The sequence below is a fragment of the Pholcus phalangioides genome, unplaced genomic scaffold (assembly GCF_987345545.1).
Source record: "Pholcus phalangioides strain wild (caught in Gottingen) unplaced genomic scaffold, Ppha-v1.0 ptg000014l_1, whole genome shotgun sequence".
NCBI classification, from domain to species: Eukaryota; Metazoa; Arthropoda; class Arachnida; order Araneae; family Pholcidae; genus Pholcus; species Pholcus phalangioides.
The window spans coordinates 12007318-12031006 of record NW_028301607.1 but is presented as its reverse complement, the minus strand read 5'-3'; the positions used below and the strand labels follow the sequence as shown (position 1 = coordinate 12031006).

At 37.7% G+C, this 23689-nt stretch overlaps 1 protein-coding gene across 1 annotated transcript in view; it reads right to left on the bottom strand.

Annotated features, from left to right (window-relative positions):
• Positions 1-300: 300 nt before the first annotated feature.
• LOC149078160 (small conductance calcium-activated potassium channel protein-like) overlaps positions 301-23689 on the bottom strand; it is a 190508-nt gene continuing 167119 nt past the window's right edge. The window contains exons 4-8 of the mRNA XM_089241748.1: positions 19988-20123; positions 14944-15054; positions 8194-8321; positions 5917-5986; positions 301-1487 (exon numbers count right to left, since the gene is read on the bottom strand). Of these exons, the coding sequence (XP_089097874.1) occupies positions 1098-1487; positions 5917-5986; positions 8194-8321; positions 14944-15054; positions 19988-20123 (835 nt within the window). The 3' untranslated portion in view covers positions 301-1097. The remainder of the gene's footprint in view (positions 1488-5916; positions 5987-8193; positions 8322-14943; positions 15055-19987; positions 20124-23689) is intronic.

The following is a 23689-nucleotide window of genomic DNA, read 5'->3' as shown; positions in this document are numbered from 1 at the left end:
ATTTAAATAAGCACAAAAATATAAAAATATCCGGCAGAATTATGGGTAAAAAAATGAAATAAATGCAAATATTAATATTTTGAACGCCAATAGAGGCCAAGAATTAAATTAAAAATCCCGCAACCCTAAAGTCTTAGAGCAGTGGTTTTCAATCTTTTTTGAACGAGGAGTCCTTGTTTTGTATAAAAGTTTTATGGCGAACCCTGTATCATGGGCTGGAGATCCGGGGGGGGGGGTGCTTCGGGGCAAAGGTGGAGTCGACTGATCTAATGTATATATGTATATATGAATTGACATCATCATCATCGTGCCCCCAGCAAAAATGAACGTTCCCCCTATAGACTTCCAAGTCTATCTCCGCCTATGCCTTGTATATAGGTAGGTATCTTTTTTTTTTATCTATCAAATTTACTGATTTATTTTATTTTCCTCTAGTCACCGCGGAGCCCCTGGGAATGGTCTATGGGCTCCACGAAGCACCGATTGACAACCACTGTCTTAGAGCGACGTCATTCAAACAACACAAGATTATATACTGCAGTGGCTGGGAAAGAGAGGGGGAAAAAAGAGGGACAACTATAGAGTTTCTAGGAAAAGAAAGAGGTGGAGAAAAGAGGGAAAAGAAGTTCTTTTATAGACATCGCCAAGAAGCGCGAGAGATGATGAGTAGCCAACTGTTGCAATTTTTTCAGAAGCTTTAATAATTGCATTCCGCGGGTAGTATTTTGTTTTTATGTATTTCTGTGTGAGATGAATAAACTTAAATTTAATCATAATTTTTTGAGGTGACAACTTCGGACCCTTTCCTTGCTCAGTATCGCTACCTAGCAGAAATTACAGAAACTAGCTCCAAAAATGGTTTTCCTACAGTAGAGTACGGGTTTTTTTTTCCGTCTTACCGTTTTGGGCCAAAGAAGGACCCCTGGGCCAAAGTATCCCGTGTTTACAGTACCCGAATTTACTCCTTATGATATGATAGATATCGTCTAACAGCGATCGATTGTTTAAGAAGAGGTTCCAGCGAATGCGTTTAAATAATTAATGCAAAGATATATGCGCTGTTTGAAAGCTGAAATTCATTCTTTTTTCCACATTCGTCAATTGTTAGCCGATCCTGACCTCGGTACGATAGTCACGGAAGGTCCAGCAATAACAGTCAAGGTGTTCTGTGCTGCTGCCGACGCCACCGCGACGTTGGAGGTGGAAGATTGCGCGATACCACAGTTGTTAATCGGTCTTTGGCAAGTGTTGGTTGGGATGTTAATGGAAGACACGCTCGTCCATGGTGGAGAATAAGCCTTTTGCTGCAGTGGCTGGTGATATGCTGCGGCTCTTTGCGGGTGCAAACGGCAAAGCAGTTGTTCTGGTAGCGATTCCAGCTGCTCGCTCATGGCCGAGAGCCTGTCGGACATCGTGAGCAGGCGATCCTCCAGAGAGACTTGACGCTGACTCAGTTCCGTGACAACTTCATATATGCTGTTCTGAGTCTAAGATGAGAAAGATTTACGAGTAATTACAATATTGCATACTTACGAAAATTTTTTGCAGACAGTGGAATTTCAATGACTTACTAAGAAAAACAATTTGTTGCGTATATTTGATTTGAATAGAAAAAAATTGGCAAAAAGTCAATTAGGACAGTCCCTTCTGGCTTCGCTTCTCGGCCTTTTGGCTAAGATCAAAAGTGTTGTCCTTTCTGAAACACCCTGCTTCACACAACTTACAGGAAAGACTCCCTGACTTAGAAATGACATAACTTGCAAGCAGTGATAGATATGAACGAGATTCTAGACAAAATTTTGATTTTTAAATGAGACTTTTGACAATAACTTTTTGAATGAGACAACGAAACAATAGCTTGTAACAGGCAAGCTGTTAACAAGGATGTAAAGTAATATTTTTATTCACGAGACACGTGAGATTTAAGTTGTATCGAGAGAGAACACATTCTCGAGAGTTCGATTTTAACCTTCATCACGAAGGGTTGTGTGTTTCGCAGGTTAATGCAGAATAAAGGAATGTTTCATGTTCGTCGCTTCGTATACACCTCACCAATCGTCACATTGGCGCCCAACGTTTAAAATAGACGCGTGAGTGTTTTTAGCTAAGCGGACATCCTAATTAGGTACCAAGTGAGTGAAAATGGCATACTTGGCGAAATATCGAAAAGACGAACTCCGTCGCCTTGCCGAAGAGATGGGCGAACCTACCGAACCCGAGATGAAAGTGATAGAGCTGAAGAAGCTGATTACGTCCAGTAAAGAATACGATGAGGTCTTCACAAAAGGAGTGCTACAGACCCTCGTAGAAGAGAGAATTCGACAAGAAGAAGCAGAAGAAAGAATTCGACGAGAAGAAACGGAGGAGAGGATTCGACGGGAAGATGCCGAAGAGAAAGAAAGAATTCGACGAGAAGAAGCAGAAGAAAGAATTCGACGAGAAGAAACAGAGGAGAGGATTCGACGGGAAGATGCCGAAGAGAAAGAAAGAATTCGACGAGAAGAAGCAGAAGAAAGAATTCGACGAGAAGAAACAGAGGAGAGGATTCGACGGGAAGATGCCGAAGAGAGGAACCGGCGAGCAGAAATGCAGTTCGAACTCGAGAGACTGAGGATAGAATCGGAGAAGTGCCAAGCTTCCGTTCGACCGGCTGTGACAAATCGGGACTTTCAAGTGTCGGTTCCGCGTTTTGAATCATCAGATGACATTTCACTGTTCCTGGTCCTGTTCGAACGACACATGGCATTACACCAGATTCCGGAAGAATTGTGGATTACGTATCTCATCAATAGCTTACCGAAGGAGGTGGCTAGGATCTGTGCCAGGGAGCCTGACGAGAAGTTCAAGGACTATCGGTATGTCAAGGAAATGCTGTTAAAGCGATTTAAGCTACATGCGGACAGATTTCGACAGCTTTTTGTAGAGCATCGGAAGAACTCGGAGAGTTCATGGCGTGATTTTTATTTTGAGTTGAAAACGTATCTTGAAGGGTGGTTAACAGAAGTTAAGGTCACAACATTCGAGGACTTGATTAATCTAGTCATAGCTGATCAGATGAAGAAGAAGTGCCCTCCACAAGTGAAAGAACATTTCATCGATGTATGGGCCATGTTGATCTCCCCATCGGAACTAGCGGAGAAACTCGACGCGTATGAAGATGCCAGGAGTACTTTCCCAAAGAAATTCAACCAGCAGTACGATGTCGAGGGTCGTCGAAAGCAAACACCGAGGAAATATGCATGGACGTCATCAAAACCAGTGATTCGTGCAGATGAACAGACACTTCCCATGATCAGCCTGGATGAACAGCGACCTGTGAGCTGCTATGGATGTGGATATCCGGGGGTAATTAGAGTGCAGTGTCCGACCTGTAATCCCGAAATGACAGCGACAACCGCTCAGTTTGGTCAGTTGGAACTGAATCTATGCTCTTCTGTAACAAAACCCGTAGCATTGTTAAAAATTCATGTAAATGGCAAAGTGGGAACTGCCTGTGCCGACAGCGGTGCTACGCACTGTATCGCAAGTGATACTCTGCATCGTATTTTGAAAGAGCAAAACGCCAAATTCCATCAGGAAACTATCGAGATGCGTCTTGCAAACGGACAGCAATCAACGGTGAATGTGTGGACCACAACGGTATTGGTCAACATCCAATGGAAGCGACTAAGGACGAAATTTATAGTTCTTCCTGGAATCGTCGGTAACAGAACTCTTTTGGGAATCGACTTTCTAGAGAAAGCTGGTATCGTGTTGGATCTCAAGCGAAGGCAATGGTTCTTCGGGGAAAATACTCGGAAGCGATTCCACTTTGTGAACGACTCTACGATTAAAACTGTTCAACATGTAGTAGAGCATGTTAACTTGAATTCTTGCCAACTACGACAAGTTGAAGGACAGCAACGGAAACAAGTGCTGAACAGGTCGTGGAAAAAGAATGAAAATTTTTTCAGTCCAGGGGGAGGAGACACTCCCGAAGGCGAAGTTCACCATGGTGATATGGCATCGGAACCTCAGCGGTGGGATCGGTTTAGACGTCTCAGGAACCAAACAGGTCACGTCCGTGACTATCCACATCATGTTTCTGGCTATCCACGTCCTGCTGTCCATAGCGAAATCCACCGATCCGCAAGAAGCTTTCATCACCAATCGGTGCAAAGGCAACCACGAGTTACTCCGACAGGCAGGCAAGTACTAGACTTACGTTTCCGCAGGAACGAACGAGTCGAACTTTCCGGTGCCAGGCGACGCAGTCCAGGATCACCAGGATATTATCACATACTGCATCGTTGTAAAATGCCAAGCCAAACAATAACGTCTAGCCATAGCTTCCATGAGTCAAGGACCCAAACAAGTATAAGCAGTGCTAGAGAAGGGAACGATAAATGCAGGGGGAGCGGCATTAAATATTCTGATCAAAACCCTAACGCGCGTCGATCAGAAGGTCGCAGCCATGCCCAAAGAAGCCGTGAAAACAGGTTGACTCCCATGCAAAGCCTTACAAGAGGTTCTGTGAAGCAGAAGGTGGAACAAAAACGGGATGAACGCAAAAGTTATGCTGACAACGGTTCCAAACAGAGTTCTCGAAGGAAGAACTGGTCGACAAAGTTCACGCCACAACGAGATGGACCGTACCCTGTGCTAGCCCAGAGATCGCCTACGAGGTACATAGTCGCTGATCCGGCCAAATCGGGTGTCTCTGTCAGCGTATATCGTACTTCTGCTCTCACACCATGTGCGAAACCGGATGCTGTATCCGTAGTGTCATCACGAAAGAAGGGACGACCACTCAAAGTTGGAACTAACAAGAACACTGAACAACTTCCCATAACGCCTATTGCTGGTTCCTTGCCGGGACGTCCGCGAAACCAGAGGGGGAGTATGTAACAGGCAAGCTGTTAACAAGGATGTAAAGTAATATTTTTATTCACGAGACACGTGAGATTTAAGTTGTATCGAGAGAGAACACATTCTCGAGAGTTCGATTTTAACCTTCATCACGAAGGGTTGTGTGTTTCGCAGGTTAATGCAGAATAAAGGAATGTTTCATGTTCGTCGCTTCGTATACACCTCACCAATCGTCACAAGCTTTATTTTAAATATAGCAAACTATAATTTGGACAATAATAGCTTTATTAACTGAATGAGGTGCTATATATAGAGTCAACAATAACTTTTTGAATGAAATTTGATGAAACAATAGCTTCCTTTTAACGATATTTTACGCAACAATAGCTTTAATTTAGCGATGTTTTGGGCAACAGCAGCTTTATTGAACGAGACTCCAGGTAAAATAGCTTTTGAATGGGACTCTATCCAAAACAGCTTTTGGAAGGTTTCAACAACAATAACTTTTTGAACGATACTTGAGGAAACGATAGCTTTATCTTAACGATATTTTGGGCAACAACAGCTTTATCTTAACGATATTTTGGGCAACAACAGCTTTATCTTAACGATATTTTGGGCAACAACAGCTTTATCTTAACGATATTTTGGGCAACAACAGCTTTATCTTAACGATATTTTGGGCAACAACAGCTTCATTGAATGATACTATAGGCAAAATAGATTTTGAATGAGAATCTAAGCAACAATGATTTCAACAAAAATACATTTTTCGAAGATATTCTGAACGAGATTTTTAACGGTAATTTCAACATTCCCGTTGATTCAACAATCAGCACAATGACCTGAACGTAAGCATATTTTTTGGTATCGTAAAACACACCTAATTCAACAATGTTTTCCCTCCTTTAAAATAACGGGGAAGGTAGTACCGAATACGGATATACAGTAATTGACCTTTCCATCAACCACTTTACATCAATGAAATAATATTTTGATGGAAATGAAAACATTATAAGGGCTCCCATGTGACATTTCAAACCCACGAATGTTGTTTATGATACTTACCTTGGCCATGTCTGATATGGTATTAGCGTTATCGGTGAGTTTTCGTTGTTCCAGTTTAACTTTTCGCAACCTATATTGATAGAAAATCCAAGAAAAATAGAAATTACTTCACAGAAAAATATTATTGCATAATTAGGAACACACATGAATAATCATTCATTCAAATAATGATAATAATAGTGGTCATTTCTCCGGCTAACCGTTTCCTCAACCAGTAAATGCTGCAAAAATACAGCCTCCGTTTTTTTTTTTTTGCGTTTTTTGTTTTATGAGCCATTGTCTCTGGTAGATGGCCGCCATTATCTTATTTTCCGTCTCATTTCTATCTCTCCCGGGATTTCTGATTCGTCTCGTTCCGATCCAGAGGATGCCCGAGTGTGTTCCAACCCTCATCTATTAAAGGCAGAAGAATGATCATCGTAGTGGTAGCCGTAATGGGACGTTGGAAAATATTTTACTTTAATGACGGATATGAATTCGTAACGATCATGACGTAAAAAAAAAAAAAAAATTGGATTTTGAAATTAGTTTTCCCTCTGAGATATAACCTAACTTTTTTTTTCCACTGTAAAATTTCATTCAAGAATTAATGAATCAATTTCCTGTAAATTTTCTCGCCTGCAAATACTTTTGCCTCATTATTTTAAATTAAAATTTACGTACACTAAGTGCACGGGGAGCTTCCTTTAGCTGGCATAGCTTGCAAGGGAGAAAGCTACGGCAATAGAACTTGGACACCTGACTACACCCGATCAGATGCAACAAACGGTGAGAGCTACAACTATGTAACTTAGATAACAGTATTGTTTTCTAAAATGACTATACACATGATCAGAGGCAACAAAAGGTGAGAGTTACAGCTATGTAACATAGATAACGGTATTGTTGTATTGTTTTGTAAAATGACTATGCATGATCAGAGGCAACAAAAGGTGAGAGCTACAGCTATGTAACTTAGATAACGGTATTGTTTATTGACATGACTACGAATTATTTAGGTGAAGCAGAGAAAAAGAGACAGCTACGTAGTTTATATAACCGTATTGTTTTGTAAAATTTTATATGCCCGGTTTTAGGGACAGACGTAGAGATTTACTAAAAAACGGTTAATCAAGTGTAAAATATATACAGTTTGACTTAATTTTAATGATCTTTAAAAAGCAGATAAAATTTCTCTTGGCAAAGTTGAATAGCTTTCTCCTTGAATTTTATTTTCAACCTTCTTCAGTTTTGTGTGAATTTATGAATCTGAACACGTAGAATTTCAGCAGATCTCAAAAAATGGCACGAAGAAGGAATCAATTCTTTTTAGGTAGAATGTCTCGCTTTTTCCCCTATTTTTAACAATTTACTTGAGAGTTTTGTCTGGAATTGAGAATATTTTTATTACTTATAAGTTATATATTATGATAATTATGGCTATATCGTAATTAATTATAGTCATATAAATATATATATATATATCACGTATTTGTCAAACATAATTATACATGTTTTTGGTAAATTACATTTTGATTTACAGTCCCCCCATCATCTTCCGCGACTAGCGATTTTTCATCAATTTTAGCGATAGTTTGCAACTTTACTTGCCTTTAACAATTTGTTTTAGCCTTAACTTTCAACTTTGACAAATTTTTGGGCTGCAAATTGCAAATCAACTTGCTTTTGACAATTTTCTTTTCTAAATGACAACATTACATGCCTTTGACAAATTTTCCGGGTGTAATTGGCAACTTCATTTGCCTCTGACGAATTTTTCGGTTGTAAATACCTTTACTCGCCTTGACAAATATTTTGGCGAAATCCCGTATTTTTACGAAATAAATATGGTCAGCCTGGGTAATTATCCTGTTGTGTTTATTGATACTTTTCTACCGGAACAACTGGGAACCCTTGGCGGGCCGAATTCGGCCAACGGGACGGAGGTCGTGTAACTGTGCCACATAGAGGGCTAAAACAACATACTGTGATTTCCTCAGGAAAATGTATATATTAATTTTTTAAATTTTACCATAAGTCCAATATGAACTGCAGACGGAAAGACCGAAGTAAATAGTGAAAACACAAAGTAAAAAAAAAAAACAACGATAATAAATAAAGCCGAGGAGAGGAGTTGGTTATTTTTGAGTTTTTCGGGGCGGAACCGTGAGAAAACATGACACAGTTTATATATATATATATATATGCGTACACATATGGTTGTGGGAAGCTTATGCGAATGTTTGAAATTTTGCCAGCGACTGTATAAAAATTTAGTAAAAAATAAAAATATCTTACGTGTATATGGCGAAGAGGAACTTTCGCTGGTGTAGTCTAACTCTACTGGGCGAAACACGCTTCGCTAGTTTTGTGTGTTTATAGATGAGCCAGGTCTCCCTTAGCACAGTCGCTGCTGCGTTTTTCAGCTGCGAATGAAAGTATTAAAAATGAGAAAATTTAAAATTATATATATATAGTTGGAAATTTTATTTCATTTTTTTCCCCCAAAAGAACATTCGCAATTAAGAAAAGAATTCTTTGTGAAGTTTCAAAACGGCGGTGGCAAGAGAGTCTGAGAAATTACATAAATTCAGCTATTTTTCTTTCTTGGGGGGGTTCTAAAACTTTCTGTGGTATTCTTTCCTGTTCGGAAAAATATCTGAGAATTTCTTAGATTCTGTAAAAATGTTTTTGATAGTTCTGAACAAATTTCTTAAATTTGTTAAATTTTGAAGAATATTCAAATTCGGTGAATTTTGAATATTTATAGGTAAGTAAAAACAAAAAGAGAATAAAACTGATAATTTCACAAAAACGTCAGAAAAATTCTGAAGGAATCGATCGAAATTTTCAAAAATATAATTCCACACATTCGAAGGAAAAACAAATAAATTATGTTTTTTCTGAATATAAGGTGAAATTGTATGAGAAAAACTGCGATACTTTCTAAAATGTTTTGTAAATTTCTTAAGGGGATTGGTGCACGCAAATTTTGCAAAAAACATATTTTCCAATTTTTAAATACAGTGCAACTTCAGTTAACGAGCTTAATTCGTTCCGCGAACGTGCTCGTTATTCGAATCAAACGCCCCCATAGGAAATAATGGAAACATGGATAATTCGTTCCACAATTATGCATTCTCATAAAAATGACTAATAATAACGGAATTTAATCAATAATACAATGCAATATAATAATGATAATAATGATAATAAATAAATAAAAAATAAATAAATATAAATATATACATAACACAATAAAATACATATATTGAACGAGCCAATGAAATTTCAGAGATTTACCTTGACCCGCGCCTATCCTGGGCTAGAAATCAGTGAACTTCCCTCAGGGAAAGCGTCTCAACATCATGGGTCCTCAGGAAAAGTACAGGGTCGTCTTAAGAGCCCCATCGGCTTCCCCCACCTCGGATACAGTAATTTTTCTAAGGTCCCGTACTTGGGTAGAAATGCGTGTCTAGTATGCTATTCACATATTGGGTTCTCGAAAAATTTGACCAAATACCGTTATCATGAGCACTCCTTTCAAACTTGAGGACCCCGGGCCGTTCCAGGGTGGGCCAACGTATTAAGACGGCACTGACAAAGTGTTCTGGGGTCAATCGTACTTGGCTGAAGAGAAGTAATAGCTTACATATTAATTACATCCAGAAATTGCAGTACCAGATCTCATCATGTGCCCTCCCCTTATGGATATGAGAGCCCGGGCTCTGCCCATATGGGCCCGCGGATTTAGATGGTCCTGGATCCATGCTGTGCGGGATTCAGAAAGTATTAACATTTTCTCCCACCACACACATAATTCACTTGAAATCGATCACTTCTCTCTCTCTGAGGGAGGTCCATCAGTTCGTCTACTGTCAACTCCTGGCCAAGCAGAATTTATATAAAAAACAAGCGCACATACGCGCGATTACAATGCGACAGCTAGTTTCGTATAATAGTGACACTCAATTTTTTCCAGTGAGGCACGCTGACCGGACACTGCAGGGGAGAATATTACTTATACCTACAATTCCACAGTACGTGTGCGCACGAAAGCGAAAAATCATCGGCTTAGTTGGGAAAACGTGACAATAAATAAACAAAGCACAAAATTTTTGCTCGTAATGGCGAATCGTCGCTCGTTAATCGAATCAATTTTTTTTTTCAAAAATTTTTCTCGTTATGCGAATTGCTCGCTAACCGAATCGCTCGTTAACTGAAGTTCCACTGTACTGTGAAATTTTCTGCATCTGTGTTCAAGTTTTTGCTCCGCCAAACTTCTGGCAGGCATTGCATATGCTGATGTTTTTATTCTAAAATGTGTGTTTAGTTATTAAAATGTTCCTTATCTAACAAAAAACTTGTTCCTTATCTACACTCATGTCCATAAATTAAGGATAATTCAGAATCACACGGAAATCGAAATCTAAAGTAAAAATTTCACATGTAGAATTATCACACACATCTGCAAGAATGATATGAAAATTTCAGGAAGCCACCAGATGATGCCGATAGTACGTCACAATGACGAGAGTGTAAATGGGGGGTATATAAGGAATGGTGACAAAGAAGTGAAATTGTTCACAAGAGTTCTGTAAGGCGCTCAGTGCCATAAGCGAATAGTTATGACACAGAGGACGCACGTGGATGATTTTTTACGTGGTAGAATTATCGGCCGCCTGGAATGTGAGCGTACTCAGATGGAAGTATCCGAGGAACTTGGAATTGCCCACGGGTACCACAGTTTCAAGGCAAACCGTGTACAGACGTTTGGGAGATATTGGTTTATATGCTCGCAGGCCTGTCAGATGTGTTCCGCTCACGGCAACTCACTGTCGGCAGCGATTAGCCTGGAGTAGAGAACATGCAATGTGGGCATCGTCACAGTGGGCTTGTGTGATGTTTTCTGACGAGTCCAGGTTTAGCTTGCAGTCTGATTCACGTCGGACTTTCATATGGAGAACGCCAGGTACACGTTACCACCAAGACAACATCATTGAACGACACCGTTACGGTGGTGCAGCATTGCTCGTTTGGGGTGGAATTATACTGGGTTCCAGAACAGATCTGCATGTTCAAACCGGAACCATGAAAGCCCAAATTTATCGGGGCATCATTCTGGAACAACATGTACGTTTGTTTAGGGGTGCCATGGGCGCAGAATTTGTGTTTATGGATGACAACGCCCGTCCTCACCGAGCAAACATCGTAAACGAATGCCTTGAATCTGAGGATACAACCCGTATGGAATGGCCAGCATTCTCACCTGACTTGAATCCGATAGAGCATGTGTGGGACATGCTTGGCCGACGAGTTGCAGCCCGTCAACCACCTCCTACATGTGTACCGGAACTTCTGAGAGCATTGCTTGCTGAGTGGAGTGATCTTCCCCAAGATCAGATCGATAATTTGATACTCAGGATGCCCAGGCGTTGTACGGACGGTATTTCATCGCATGGGAGACATACAATGTATTAACCATCATACCAACCATGTAATAGTAAGTTTTTGTAAAGGAGATATTTTTTACAATTGCTCCAGGCAGGAAAAATCGTAGTTTTTATGAATGGTATCATACATACACCATCGTTTTTGTTCTTTATCTTTTGTTTAATAAATGGGCTTTATGAATACTAAGTAACGTTTGTTTTGTTTCTGAACCTTTATTTGCCGGAGATGGCATTATCCTTAATTTATGGACATGAGTGTAATAAAGAACATTTTTTCGAACACCACTCATTCAAATGTCTTGAAACTTTGTGTGTCTCTCTCAACAGTATGGTGTTATATACTTTAACAAGAGATTTTAGGATTTTAATTGTTGTGGTTATTTTTTTATCGAACTTTTTCAAAAATCATCAAAATTTGCCCATATTTTGTGCCATAAACATTTTCTAAATAATTTTAATAAAAAACCCTCGTGTTAAAATATGTAACACCATAGTGTTGAGAGACACACAAAGTTTCAAGACATTTGAATGAGGGGTGTTCGAAAAGATGTTCCTTACTCAACAAAAAACTTAGTTTTATTTTAGTGAAAAACATTAGCATGTGTAATGTCTGCCAGCAGTTTATATTAAAATATTTTAAGAATATTTTTAGCGCAGCCAGAACAAAAACTTGAACACCGACGCAGAAAATTTCATAGTATTTCAAAAATTGAATAATTGGAAAATATGCTTCTTTTGAAAAATTTGCGTGCATCAACCCCCTTAAGAAATAAAAGTAAATTATAAAAAAAAAAAAAAACATTTCTGAAGTCCTGTAGAGAAATTAGTGAATTTTGAAAAAATCGGTAAATATTCCAGAAAAAAATGGGAAATTTTTGTGGGGAAAGTGAGCGAAAAGTTCGTATTAATCCTAAGAAAACTTGAAAAGTTTTTTTAATATTACAGTAAATTTTGAATATCATTGAACTTTGAAAAATAAATTGGTGAATTTTAACAAACTTCTAAAGTTCAGAAATAATTTGTATATTCTGGAGAAATCGAATAAATTGCAGAAAATATTCGATGAATTCTGAAAACCTTATAAACTAAAATAAATTGTAAATTAATGAAAACCTCCCAAATTTCGGAAAAAAATTAGGTGAATTCTAAAAAAAAACTAAAAAAAAAAAAACCAATATATTTCTAATGAAATTCCTTAAATTCTGAAAATCTAGCAAATTTTTGATGAAGTTCAGTAAATTCTAAAAAATTTAGTAAATTTCTGAGGAATTCGGTTAATTCTAAATTTATAAAAATCTAGTAAATTGTTGAAAAAATCTGGTAAATTCTGAAAGCCTAGTAAAATTCTGAAAGCCTAGTAAAATTCTGAAAAAATCTGATCTAGTAAATTCTAAAAATCTAGTAAATTTTTGAAAATTCTCTGTAAATTCTAAAAACCTAGTAAATTTTTGGAAAGCCTCGGAAAATTCTAAAAATTTAGCAAATTTCTAAAAAAGATTTCAAACATGATGGATTAGATTTTTCCTGAATAAAGGGTAAATTCTAACAAATCCGTTAAAATTCAAATTGAATTAAATTTATTCATTTCATAGACAAAAAAAAAATTACATTTCCCTAAATGATTGGAGGAATTTTCAAAAAGTAACTAAAAACCTTCCTTCAATAAATTAGCGAATTTTGAAAAATTTCGAAATGTTCTGAAAAAAAACCCCATTTTGAATGGGTAAATTAAAAAAACATCAATTATTAAGCATTTCTCTATTGATATCATCGAAGCGTGTAAATAGAGCAATCGGGTATCATGATGATATACGTGGATATAAAAACTTATTGATAGTTTATAAATCCCATTTGACATTATATTAAGACGTGATAAGAAAAATTTAACAAAAAAAAAAACTGAAAAATTTTCAAAAAATAGTGAATCCTTAAAATGTGTTCAACATTCGTTCTCATTTCAAGGGAAAACGTTCTGAAAGATGCCATCCTTGATGGATAGTTTTGTAAGCTTCTTTGCGTGAAGAGAGAAGAGAGCGAGATTTTTATCATCTTCTAGTTGGCAACGGTCCCAGTCTAAACATGGTTCGAAAGAATGGATCGTGGAGATAAGGTTGTTCCAGTTTCCTCATTCTGTGCTACACGAAGATCACTTTAAGGCAATCCTATCAAAAAGTGGCTCAAATCTGCATCCCAGAAGATGGACACTGGTGTAATAGCAGGTCGTCTATTAGTAGTCATTATAAATTTCATTGTACAGACTCGCCAATTTATTACGACCACCGAAGAAGTGGGCGGCTCCGTATATCTCATGCGTTGCAGTGTGCGGCGGAAATTGCGTTCGGACACCATTCGAGAGGATCCTTTAATAACCCTCTATGCGCAAAATGTTTCACTGATTCGCATTAGAAATTTTTTAATACGTAGAAATTATTTAACCCCTACCTCCGCCCATGAAATGAAATATATTTTTCATGAAGTAGGTTTTTTTTTATTTTTAGCTGCTGCTAATGTAAGTAAATCCCCCTTATGAAGAAAATGTTAAGTCAAAGAAGTCAACCTTACAAAATCTTAAGGCTGGGGTTATTGCTGAAATAAAAACCTTAAAAAGAGAGAGGCGAGATATCTCGTCACCACCGAAATACAAAGCGTTTGGCGAGATGTCTCGTCAATGACGAAATACAATGAAAAGCGTCCGGTTTGGCGAGATGTTTGTCAACGCCGATACACTGGACAAAACATCTGATTTGACGAAATATCGAGTCAATGTCGAAATACAATGAAAAGCTTCCGGTTTGGTGAAATATCTCTCTCTTTCAACGCCGAAATACTCTACACAACTTTTTAGCTTAATAAAGGATCTTCTCTGAGGTATCTTATCAATGCCGAAATATATGGCGGCAGGTTTCGCGAGCTATTTTGTCAATGACGGAATACAAAGCGTCTAGTTTGTCGAGATACCTCGTCAATTCCGAAATACGAAGCGTCTGGTTTAGGGAGACATATCGTCAATTACGAAATACAAGGCGTCTGGTTCGGCGAGATATCTCGTCAATTCAGAAACACAAAGCGTCCGGTTTGGAGAGATATCTCGTCCATGCCGAAATACAAAACATCTGGTTTGCGGCGATATTTCGTCAGTACTGGAGAGAAGGTCGAGGTGACCAGTAATTTGCTGCTCTTTTGCCCTTGTGCCATCTATCACAAGTCTAGGCACTCCAGCGCTAAATAGTGTAGAAAAACACTATTCTCGCTCTGTTGTGACAAGAGCGTGCCACTAATTTCCTAAAACTGTCAGGCGGTCACAATGAATTGGCTACTGAGTATTTAAAAACTGCCCATGACCACACTTTTCCAAAAAAAATATATATATTTAGTGCTGTAGACAATGTATTGACCAGCCATTTGGCATCACAGTATGAAGGGGAACGCTTCACAGATAGGCAATGTTCAACTACGTTTCGTGAACCACTTCCGCAGAGTACTTGAAATTTCATCAATTTTTCATTCTGAGAAGTCTTTCAGAGTTTTTATCACTGAATGAATTGATTCGATTACTAATCTAATAGTTATTGTCATGAATTTTTGTTCAACTTACACGCTTTGAGAGTTGAGTATCCATCATGAAATTATGGACGTGTTTCTCGGCCCTTGTAAGTTCGAGTTTCCTTGCTATTACTGCCACGACGAGTGCCGTACAACCAGCGCCCTATAATAAAAAAAACAAAACGCATCATACTAGGTATTGTGAAAGATAGTAAGTGGGGCCCCTGCCCCCTACGGATGATTGCCGATAGTCCGTGGCCTAAATTTAGAAAATTCATAACAGATAAAAAATTCGAACACCAATTCATGTTACAGTATATGATATTTTGATATTTTTGAGGTACTTTAAATGACACTGCAGACAGTCAGTTCTATCAGAGAGAAACAGCTTTTATTCTGAAGGAGTCATTTTTTATGCCTACGCAACTTTTCGCTATATTATGACGTTGCACGTTGCAGGATGGACTCTCTGTACCTTAAGTGTATAATATCAGAGAAGGAGGGAATCAATCCGATCCTTAAATGAGTGGTCATGGGTTGTCGATTCCTTAAATGTGTGATTGCAAAGAGTCCCCCGTTTTCTTAAATGTATGGGTCACGGGAGTTTTCCCATCTCTCAAATGTAGAGTCACGTGAGTGTAGTTTAATGGTGCAGGCCGGTGTTAGACAGTTCAGCGGGAGACAATTCAGCGCAGTGATTGTGTTTTGTATAAATATCGATTCCCTTCCCCCTTTTTCCAGACTTGGGACTACTTCACCGCACACCAACTCCGGTCATATATCGCCATATGGCAATTTCCAACCAATGGAGCTGGGTCGAAAATGCAGGCTCCATCCATCGGCGGTTCTCCCCAGGTAAAAAACTTGCGTCTTACGTTCAATGCCCGGATCCCATGGAACCCGTCGAACCCATGGACCTTGATGATAACCTTCATAGTGGAAGACGAGCATCTTACCACTGCGCCATTCGGACCCCAGACTTAGGACTGGCATACGTACTTTCAAAACACTTTGAAATGATTTTGAAGAGCTTCTTCTCTTTCTTCAGAGCGGTTATGAATTTCGAAACATTGGGATGATGGACTTCAATAGTGTTACTGAAGGAAACACTATGTCAGCCCTCAATATTATTATTTGTCTCTGCAAAACCGTCAATAGGGGCGTCGAACTGATTCCATAGTACTATGACGAATTTTGAATATCTCCTACGATTTCTTCATGTTCGCTTTCCAATCCAGGTAATGTAACAAACATATAAATCTTCTTGATTGTCTCTGTAGTACTCTTTAGTATCCTTCGTGAACTTTTCGATATCTCTACGAGATAGGGAGCGGGGGGTATCTGGTCCTTCAATGTTCAATGTCTCTGTAGTACTCGCTATCTAGCAAATATTCAAACTCTACGTGTCTGGTTGGTACGAATGCTAAATTCAGCTAATTTTCTAATATCCAATACAAAATCACTGTCTGTCGGATACTTAACTTGCAATCAACTTGTCTGCGCTCGACGCGATAAATACTGAAGAATGGAAAAAGCAGCCGTTTGTTTGCATTGTGGAAACGCTTGCATCATAGCAGATAGAGACGCATGTTTCTATTTTATAAATTATGTTATTAATCAAATTATTATTTTTTCATTTATATCTTTATTATGATTATTTTTGAGTAAATGGACATGTGATAGCATTGAACTGTCCGCGGTGAAGTGCCGTGGCACTAAATTCCGGATAATTTCTCTCACAAGCACTTCAGATGGCAAACCATGAAGAAGCAATTTCACGGACAACACAAATTTAATCTACAGCTATGTACACTTATTCACAAGAAGTGATTTCGACCGATAAGTAAGACAACTTGCAAACACGCACGCACGCTACGCACTCACGCAAACTGCTACAAATTGTTCTTAGTTATCTCCTACTGGCGCCACTATATAACTGAAACGATATCTTCTAGAATAATCTCGAGGATTCTCGTGATATCTTTACAATTCTTTTTGGCGCTATGACATCGGCAATTCGCTAGACCTGGCAATTTCACGTCAATTTGGCGAGATTTACAGAGTGATGAATTAATGGTCATTTACAGGCGAAAAATTACATAACACATGAAAAATAATGACTATTTAGATATAATTTCCGTAACAATATTGCTATTTTTTCATTTATATATTTATTATAATCATTTTCTGGGTGATAGCACTGAACTGTCCGTGCTAAATTGTCTCGCGCTGAATTGTTGTAGATTCGTGTGGGTCTAATCACTCACTTGAAACAAAATCGGCTCGCATCCTCTTAACCATAATAATGGAGTCCTAAAAAAAAATAATAGTAAGTTTTTACGCCTTATAAAATCATTATTTCCGAAAAACAACATGTTGCCATCGTAGGAATGCAATAAATTGGAATTTCTTGCAGTGGAGTGGAATTAATTCAATTTCTCCTTCGAGTAAGTTTTCCACGTGAATTGATATTTATATGGAAAAAATTCAACTAAAACTACGAAATAAAAGTAGTTTTGAAGAAAATTTCAATATTTTAAACAAAGAAGTAGATTATGTGAAGAAACAAACAAAAATCACAAAACACAGAACATTAAATTTTTCTGCCGTTTTGGTCTCATAATGGATGGATGACTTCAGCGATTTTGATGGCTGATTGAATTTGATTTGATTCAATAAAATCCTCTTTTTAATTTGAAAAAGCCCCAATTTTTAATTTTCTTCCTCTAAGGAAGAATATTACTAGCGTATCATTTGATGCCTTGACGAATTTAAATACCACTTTTGTTTTCTCGGGAAATTCAATTTTGACATGAAATTTATATTGGAAAAATTTAATTCTGACATGAGAATATTGGGTTAAAAATGAGAGGGTTTTGATGATAGTTTTTATAACAATACTATACTACTCTGCTAACGTAAATTATTCAATTATTTTTTCCGAGTCGAGAGCATCGTTCCGTGCTCATAATCAGAAGAGCACCTACATATGAACAATTTTGACATATTCCCTGACTCAAATTAGTGGAGCTTTAAATGTTGAATGTGTTATTAAATTGAGGGATCGATAAATTAATTACTTGTGAGACATGGAAATAGACCCCCCACCCCACCACCATGGAAATATCCAGCTCTTTTGGGTGTTTAAGGTTGAAGATTTGTCTTCGCTTTACAAAGAGAACCATGCCTGCTCAGGCGCAAAACGGATGCCAACAGTATGCATCACGAAGACACTGGCCTGTGCTCATCATCATCAGAATACACTCGTATTTTTCTTATCTTACTTCTGTTACTAGTAATATCCTGCTAACGCAGATGACTGAAGATCCTCGAGTACTCGTCCACATATTCGGCATTATCACCACCATCAGAGCGCCCACGTGGAAACTTTGACGCATGCTAAGAATGAGATCAGCAGAATTCTGAACCAGGGAAGCAACTCGCATAGGAATTTTCAATTTTAGGATGAAATTTCCAGAACGAAATCCGTCATTGTATCGAGTCTACTTGGGTACTTTCATACTTAGGTACCGACTGGTTTTACTTGGCGTTATCTATGTCCAACAACAAGACTGGTCATGGCTCCCGCTCTGCCTCCACAGGTCATCTATATGTTCGAGAGGACACGAAATAGTTGGATTTCAACAAATACACCTAACTAGTTAGGAGTTTTTATGGCCCAGACTGGCCATTACACATCCCATCTCAACAAGTGATCGATTCATACGGAATGTAATAATAATAAATAAGATCGATATCTCGGGTGATGTTGGAAACAAGCGATCGATGCCAGTAAATTGCTATAAAATTACGGTGTCTTTGGAGACGGGTAAAGGGAAGACATGAACCTTTATCGTAGGTGGCACCGACGACAACATGCAGGGTCATCATCATCACGTGCGACAAGACGGGAAAAGACCATCTAACGTTTAATGAGATTTTGATGATTTTTTCCTCTCTATGGGTGCTCACACAACAGACAATGTCGTGTCGACGATCCTTGGGCTTAAACGAGTAAATCCCGTCGTGGAAAAAATCCTAGACGCTAGAGACTCCATTGATGTCGTTCACTGTTCAATTCATGATCCCGTTGGACACCTCCCGAGAAAGTACTTTTGGCAGGCCTCCAGGCAAAGAAATTTAGCAGGGCTTCTGATTTTCTAGTGAAGTTATCATTTCAGGGCCCCCCCCCCTCCAGGCTAGAGCACTGTAAATTTCAAGCTATAGAGTTGGGGGGAATCGCTCTGTAGGCTATATTTTGATGCATGTCACTAGAGTGGAACCTCCCTTAACGGACATTTTTTTTCGAATCCCGTGAGATATACCTTCTATTCATAATTGTATCCATCACGAAGAGGAGTCACCCGTTTTTTTAAATGTGTGGTCATGTAGTAGTCTTCGATTTCTGAAATGAGTGGTCACTAAGAGTCCCGTTTTCTTAAATGAGCGGTCACGGGAATCCGATTCCTTAAACGTGTGAGGGAAAACCGTTTTACCCGCATTTAACACTGTTCCCCCCCCCCCCCAAATTTCCTTAGCACTTAGAAACGTGGTATTTCTTTTGTTGGCATCAGAAGATACAGGACAACAACTTATGAAGTGGGTTTCGGGGCACACGGGGGGCTGTATAAAAAAGCTATTTTTTCTATTTTAATAGCTGTACAACCCCTTGAAGCATGAATGACATATGAGTACTACACGCTATTTGGAAACTTTTTCTAATTGGAAGTATACTTCTAGGATCAATTGTTCGGCAGTAAAATGCCATACCCCCTGTTTGCTATGCACCCTGTATTAGATTAGTTCCATGTAATGAGAGAAATTTGAGAGAAAAAACTATTGAAATACGCTAAAACCCTCTTTTAACGACACTACTCAGATGTGGTCACCCCTATTTTACTGCCAAATAAGAATTTCCTGTATGCATTTCAAATCCCTGATTAACGATCACCCCTCTTTTACGGACAAATTTTTTTGGTCCCGCCGGTGGTCGCAAAAGAGAGGTTTCACTGTATACACAATGACAGGAGGGATCCTTTTTCTATTGATTTATATCTGGGCGTTTTAAATAAGGGTGAAAGAAGTTTGTAACTCACCATCAATCCAGTGCTGACTGAAATGCCCCGGCCACAGTAGGTATTGGGAACAATATCTCCGTAGCCGACGGATAGGAACGTTATGGCAGTCAACCACATAGTGTTTAATAAGTTCGCATGCTCTGGATCGTGATACCTGAAAGAAAAAAACCATAACCATTACTAATAAACTCATAAATTTGACTTTTCAAAAAAATTTCAATGAAAAAAATTTCACGCACAGAAAAAAAAATCTGAATTTGAATTTTTTTAAAAATTACGATGTAGAAATTACAAAAACATGTTTTGTTGAAAAAAAAATCGAAATATTTTTGTTAAATAAATTGAAATCAAATTTCAAGGAAATTTGGAAAAAAAAAATAATCTATAAAAATTAAGAAAATTAAAAAAATTATGACACTTTTGAAAACGATTTCGAAAAATTTCAGAAGTTGAAACAAATTTATGAAATTCGAAAACAATTTAAAATTTTTTTTTATGAATTTTAAGAATTATTAAATTTAAAATACAGGGTGTCTCATCACCAGGTTTAAAAACTTCTAGCAGAGGTAGGGCACGGATAGACGACTAGGAATCGCCTAGCAATTGCATAGTTGGAAATGCTTCCCTGATGCGGTAGAGTAAACACAGAAGACACCAGAAAGGAAAAGACACCAAGTAAGTTTTAATATACGCGTTTCAATAATAAATGCGCGTCGCGGATGTCAAAGGTGCTCATAGTGTCATCCACGAGCTTTAATGCACCTCTCAAGCGTCTCAGGCGCATTGAATTTCGAACATTCCGGGAATGTGTAGGACCGCCCTGCAGTGCAGGCAGTAAGTTCCTCAGTTCGAGGATGATGGCGTCTATCGCTTTCCACTACCCACTATACCACTAGACATGGTCTAGGGTGCTCGTCCGGCAAGTGAGAGGACATGGGTTCGGTTTCCTGCAAGGGCAGTTGAAAATACTCTTATTCCTAAATATATCTTCGCATCAGCCAGCTGTTAAAAACCTTTGTAAGTTCCTCAGTGCTGGCAATAGGTGTGTCATACACCAATGCTATGATATGCCTCCAGTCTAGGGACTCCGGAAGAAGTAATCAGAGCATGATAGATCCGGCGATCGAGCAGGCCAATGCACCAAACTCCCGGAGCCATCTAATGCCATCCCGTATGACACGCACATAGTGCGGCGACGAAGAGGTACGGGAGTGTATGATAGAGACTAGCGACGAAATCGATTGTATTGTTTTGTAATACACTGGATATACTCAAGAAGAGAGGCGAAGAAGAGAAAGAGGACACTCAACGAGGTGCGCGACTTGAACAAACCTGCTTGTTTCCACCTCGATCTGCTGATTTTCGCTTTCTGCTTGTGATTGGCCCGTTTCTTTTTTTCTTTCCTTCTTCTGCGGAGGGATCATCATCATCATCACATCCTTACATTTCAGAACCGCTCCGGTCATTTTCTTTATCTTCCTCCTCATACTATGTGCGGACATCTCTTGCAACTCCCCCTATGCATTTTCTTTCTGGTCGCAATTCTTGTAACTCATACCTCTTCTGTCCACTGTGAGCGCATCCTAAACGCGTCAGGAAAGAATTTCCGATCCTGCATTACACGTGATTTCGGGTCGTCTGGATGCACTCTACCCATCTCAGAAGTTTGTGAACCTGGTGCTGAGACACCCTGTATTTTTTTCTTTTTTAAAAGTTAAAAAAAAATATACACAGTACACAGGTTGTCCCATCGAGAGATCACCCGAACTCTGCACAGCCAGATTCCTCGCTTGGAATACATAAAAAATGCCCGAAGAACCGTATCTGTACGACCTATAGTTTTCGAGAAAAATGCGAAAGAAAACTTCGACGTCATATCCGGTGCTACATCAAACGACGGCTTGACGTCATTCCACGGCGCGCGCACGCATGCCTCGATATGCGCGGTGGGCATTTTGATAAAGGTTCCCCCTTTTGCACTGGATATGACGTCACATACTTCTCTTTCGAAAAGTATAATGCGGAAAAAAAGGAAAATGCGAAAGAAAAGAAGGACGTCATATCCAGTGCAAAGGGGGGGGGGGGAACCTTTATTGGAAACATGAACATCGATATTTACATATGTTTACATAGGAAAATGTTCAAAATGCCCACCGCACATATCGAGGCATGCATGCGCGCGCCGTGGAATGACGTCAAGCCGTCGTTTGATGTAGCACCGGATATGACGTCAAAGTTTTCTTTCGCATTTTTCTCAAAAACTATAGGTCGTACAGGTACGGTTCTTCGGGCATTTTTTATGTATTCCAAGCGAGGAATCTGGCTGTGCAGAGTTTGGGTGATCTTGATGGGACAGCCTGTACATGAAAGCATAGTTTGGGATAAAAAATGGTTTTTTAAAGCAAAAAAATATTAGTTTTTAATACTTTATGTTTAACTACAACATTAGTTCTAACTAAAAACTAATATTTATTTAAATAAAAAATAATTATTTTAAAACTTCAGGAAAAATTTGAAAAACCCTTTAATCTTTTTTAAATAATTCGTGAAATTTTGAAACAATTTTAAATAATTCGTGAAATTTTGATACAATAATTTTAAATAACTCGTGAAATTTTGATACAATAATTTTAAATAACTCGTGAAATTGTGAAACAATTTTAAATAACTCGTGAAATTTCGAAACAATAATTTTAAATAATTCGTGAAATTTTGATACAATAATTTTAAATAACTCGTGAAATTTTGATACAATAATTTTAAATAACTCGTGAAATTGTGAAACAATTTTAAATAACTCGTGAAATTTCGAAACAATAATTTTAAATAATTCGTGAAATTTTGAAACAATAATTTTAAATAACTCGTGAAATTGTGAAACAATTTTAAATAACTCGTGAAATTTCGAAACAATAATTTTAAATAATTCGTGAAATTTTGATACAATAATTTTAAATAACTCGTGAAATTTTGATACAATAATTTTAAATAACTCGTGAAATTGTGAAACAATTTTAAATAACTCGTGAAATTTCGAAACAATAATTTTAAATAACTCGTGAAATTTTGAAACAATAATTTTAAATAACTCGTGAAATTTTGAAACAATAATTTTAAATAACTCGTGAAATTTTGAAACAATAATTTTAAATAACTCGTGAAATTTTGAAACAATTTTAAATAACTCGTGAAATTTCGAAACAATAATTTTAAATAATTCGTGAAATTTTGATACAATAATTTTAAATAACTCGTGAAATTTTGATACAATAATTTTAAATAACTCGTGAAATTTTGATACAATAATTTTAAATAACTCGTGAAATTTTGATACAATAATTTTAAATAACTCGTGAAATTGTGAAACAATTTTAAATAACTCGTGAAATTTCGAAACAATAATTTTAAATAACTCGTGAAATTTCGAAACAATAATTTTAAATAACTCGTGAAATTTTGAAACAATAATTTTAAATAACTCGTGAAATTTTGAAACAATAATTTTAAATAACTCGTGAAATTTTGAAACAATAATTTTAAATAACTCGTGAAATTTTGAAACAATAATTTTAAATAACTCGTGAAATTTTGAAACAATTTTAAATAACTCGTGAAATTTTGAAACAATTTTAAATAACTCGTGAAATTTTGAAACAATTTTAAATAACTCGTGAAATTTTGATACAATAATTTTAAATAACTCGTGAAATTGTGAAACAA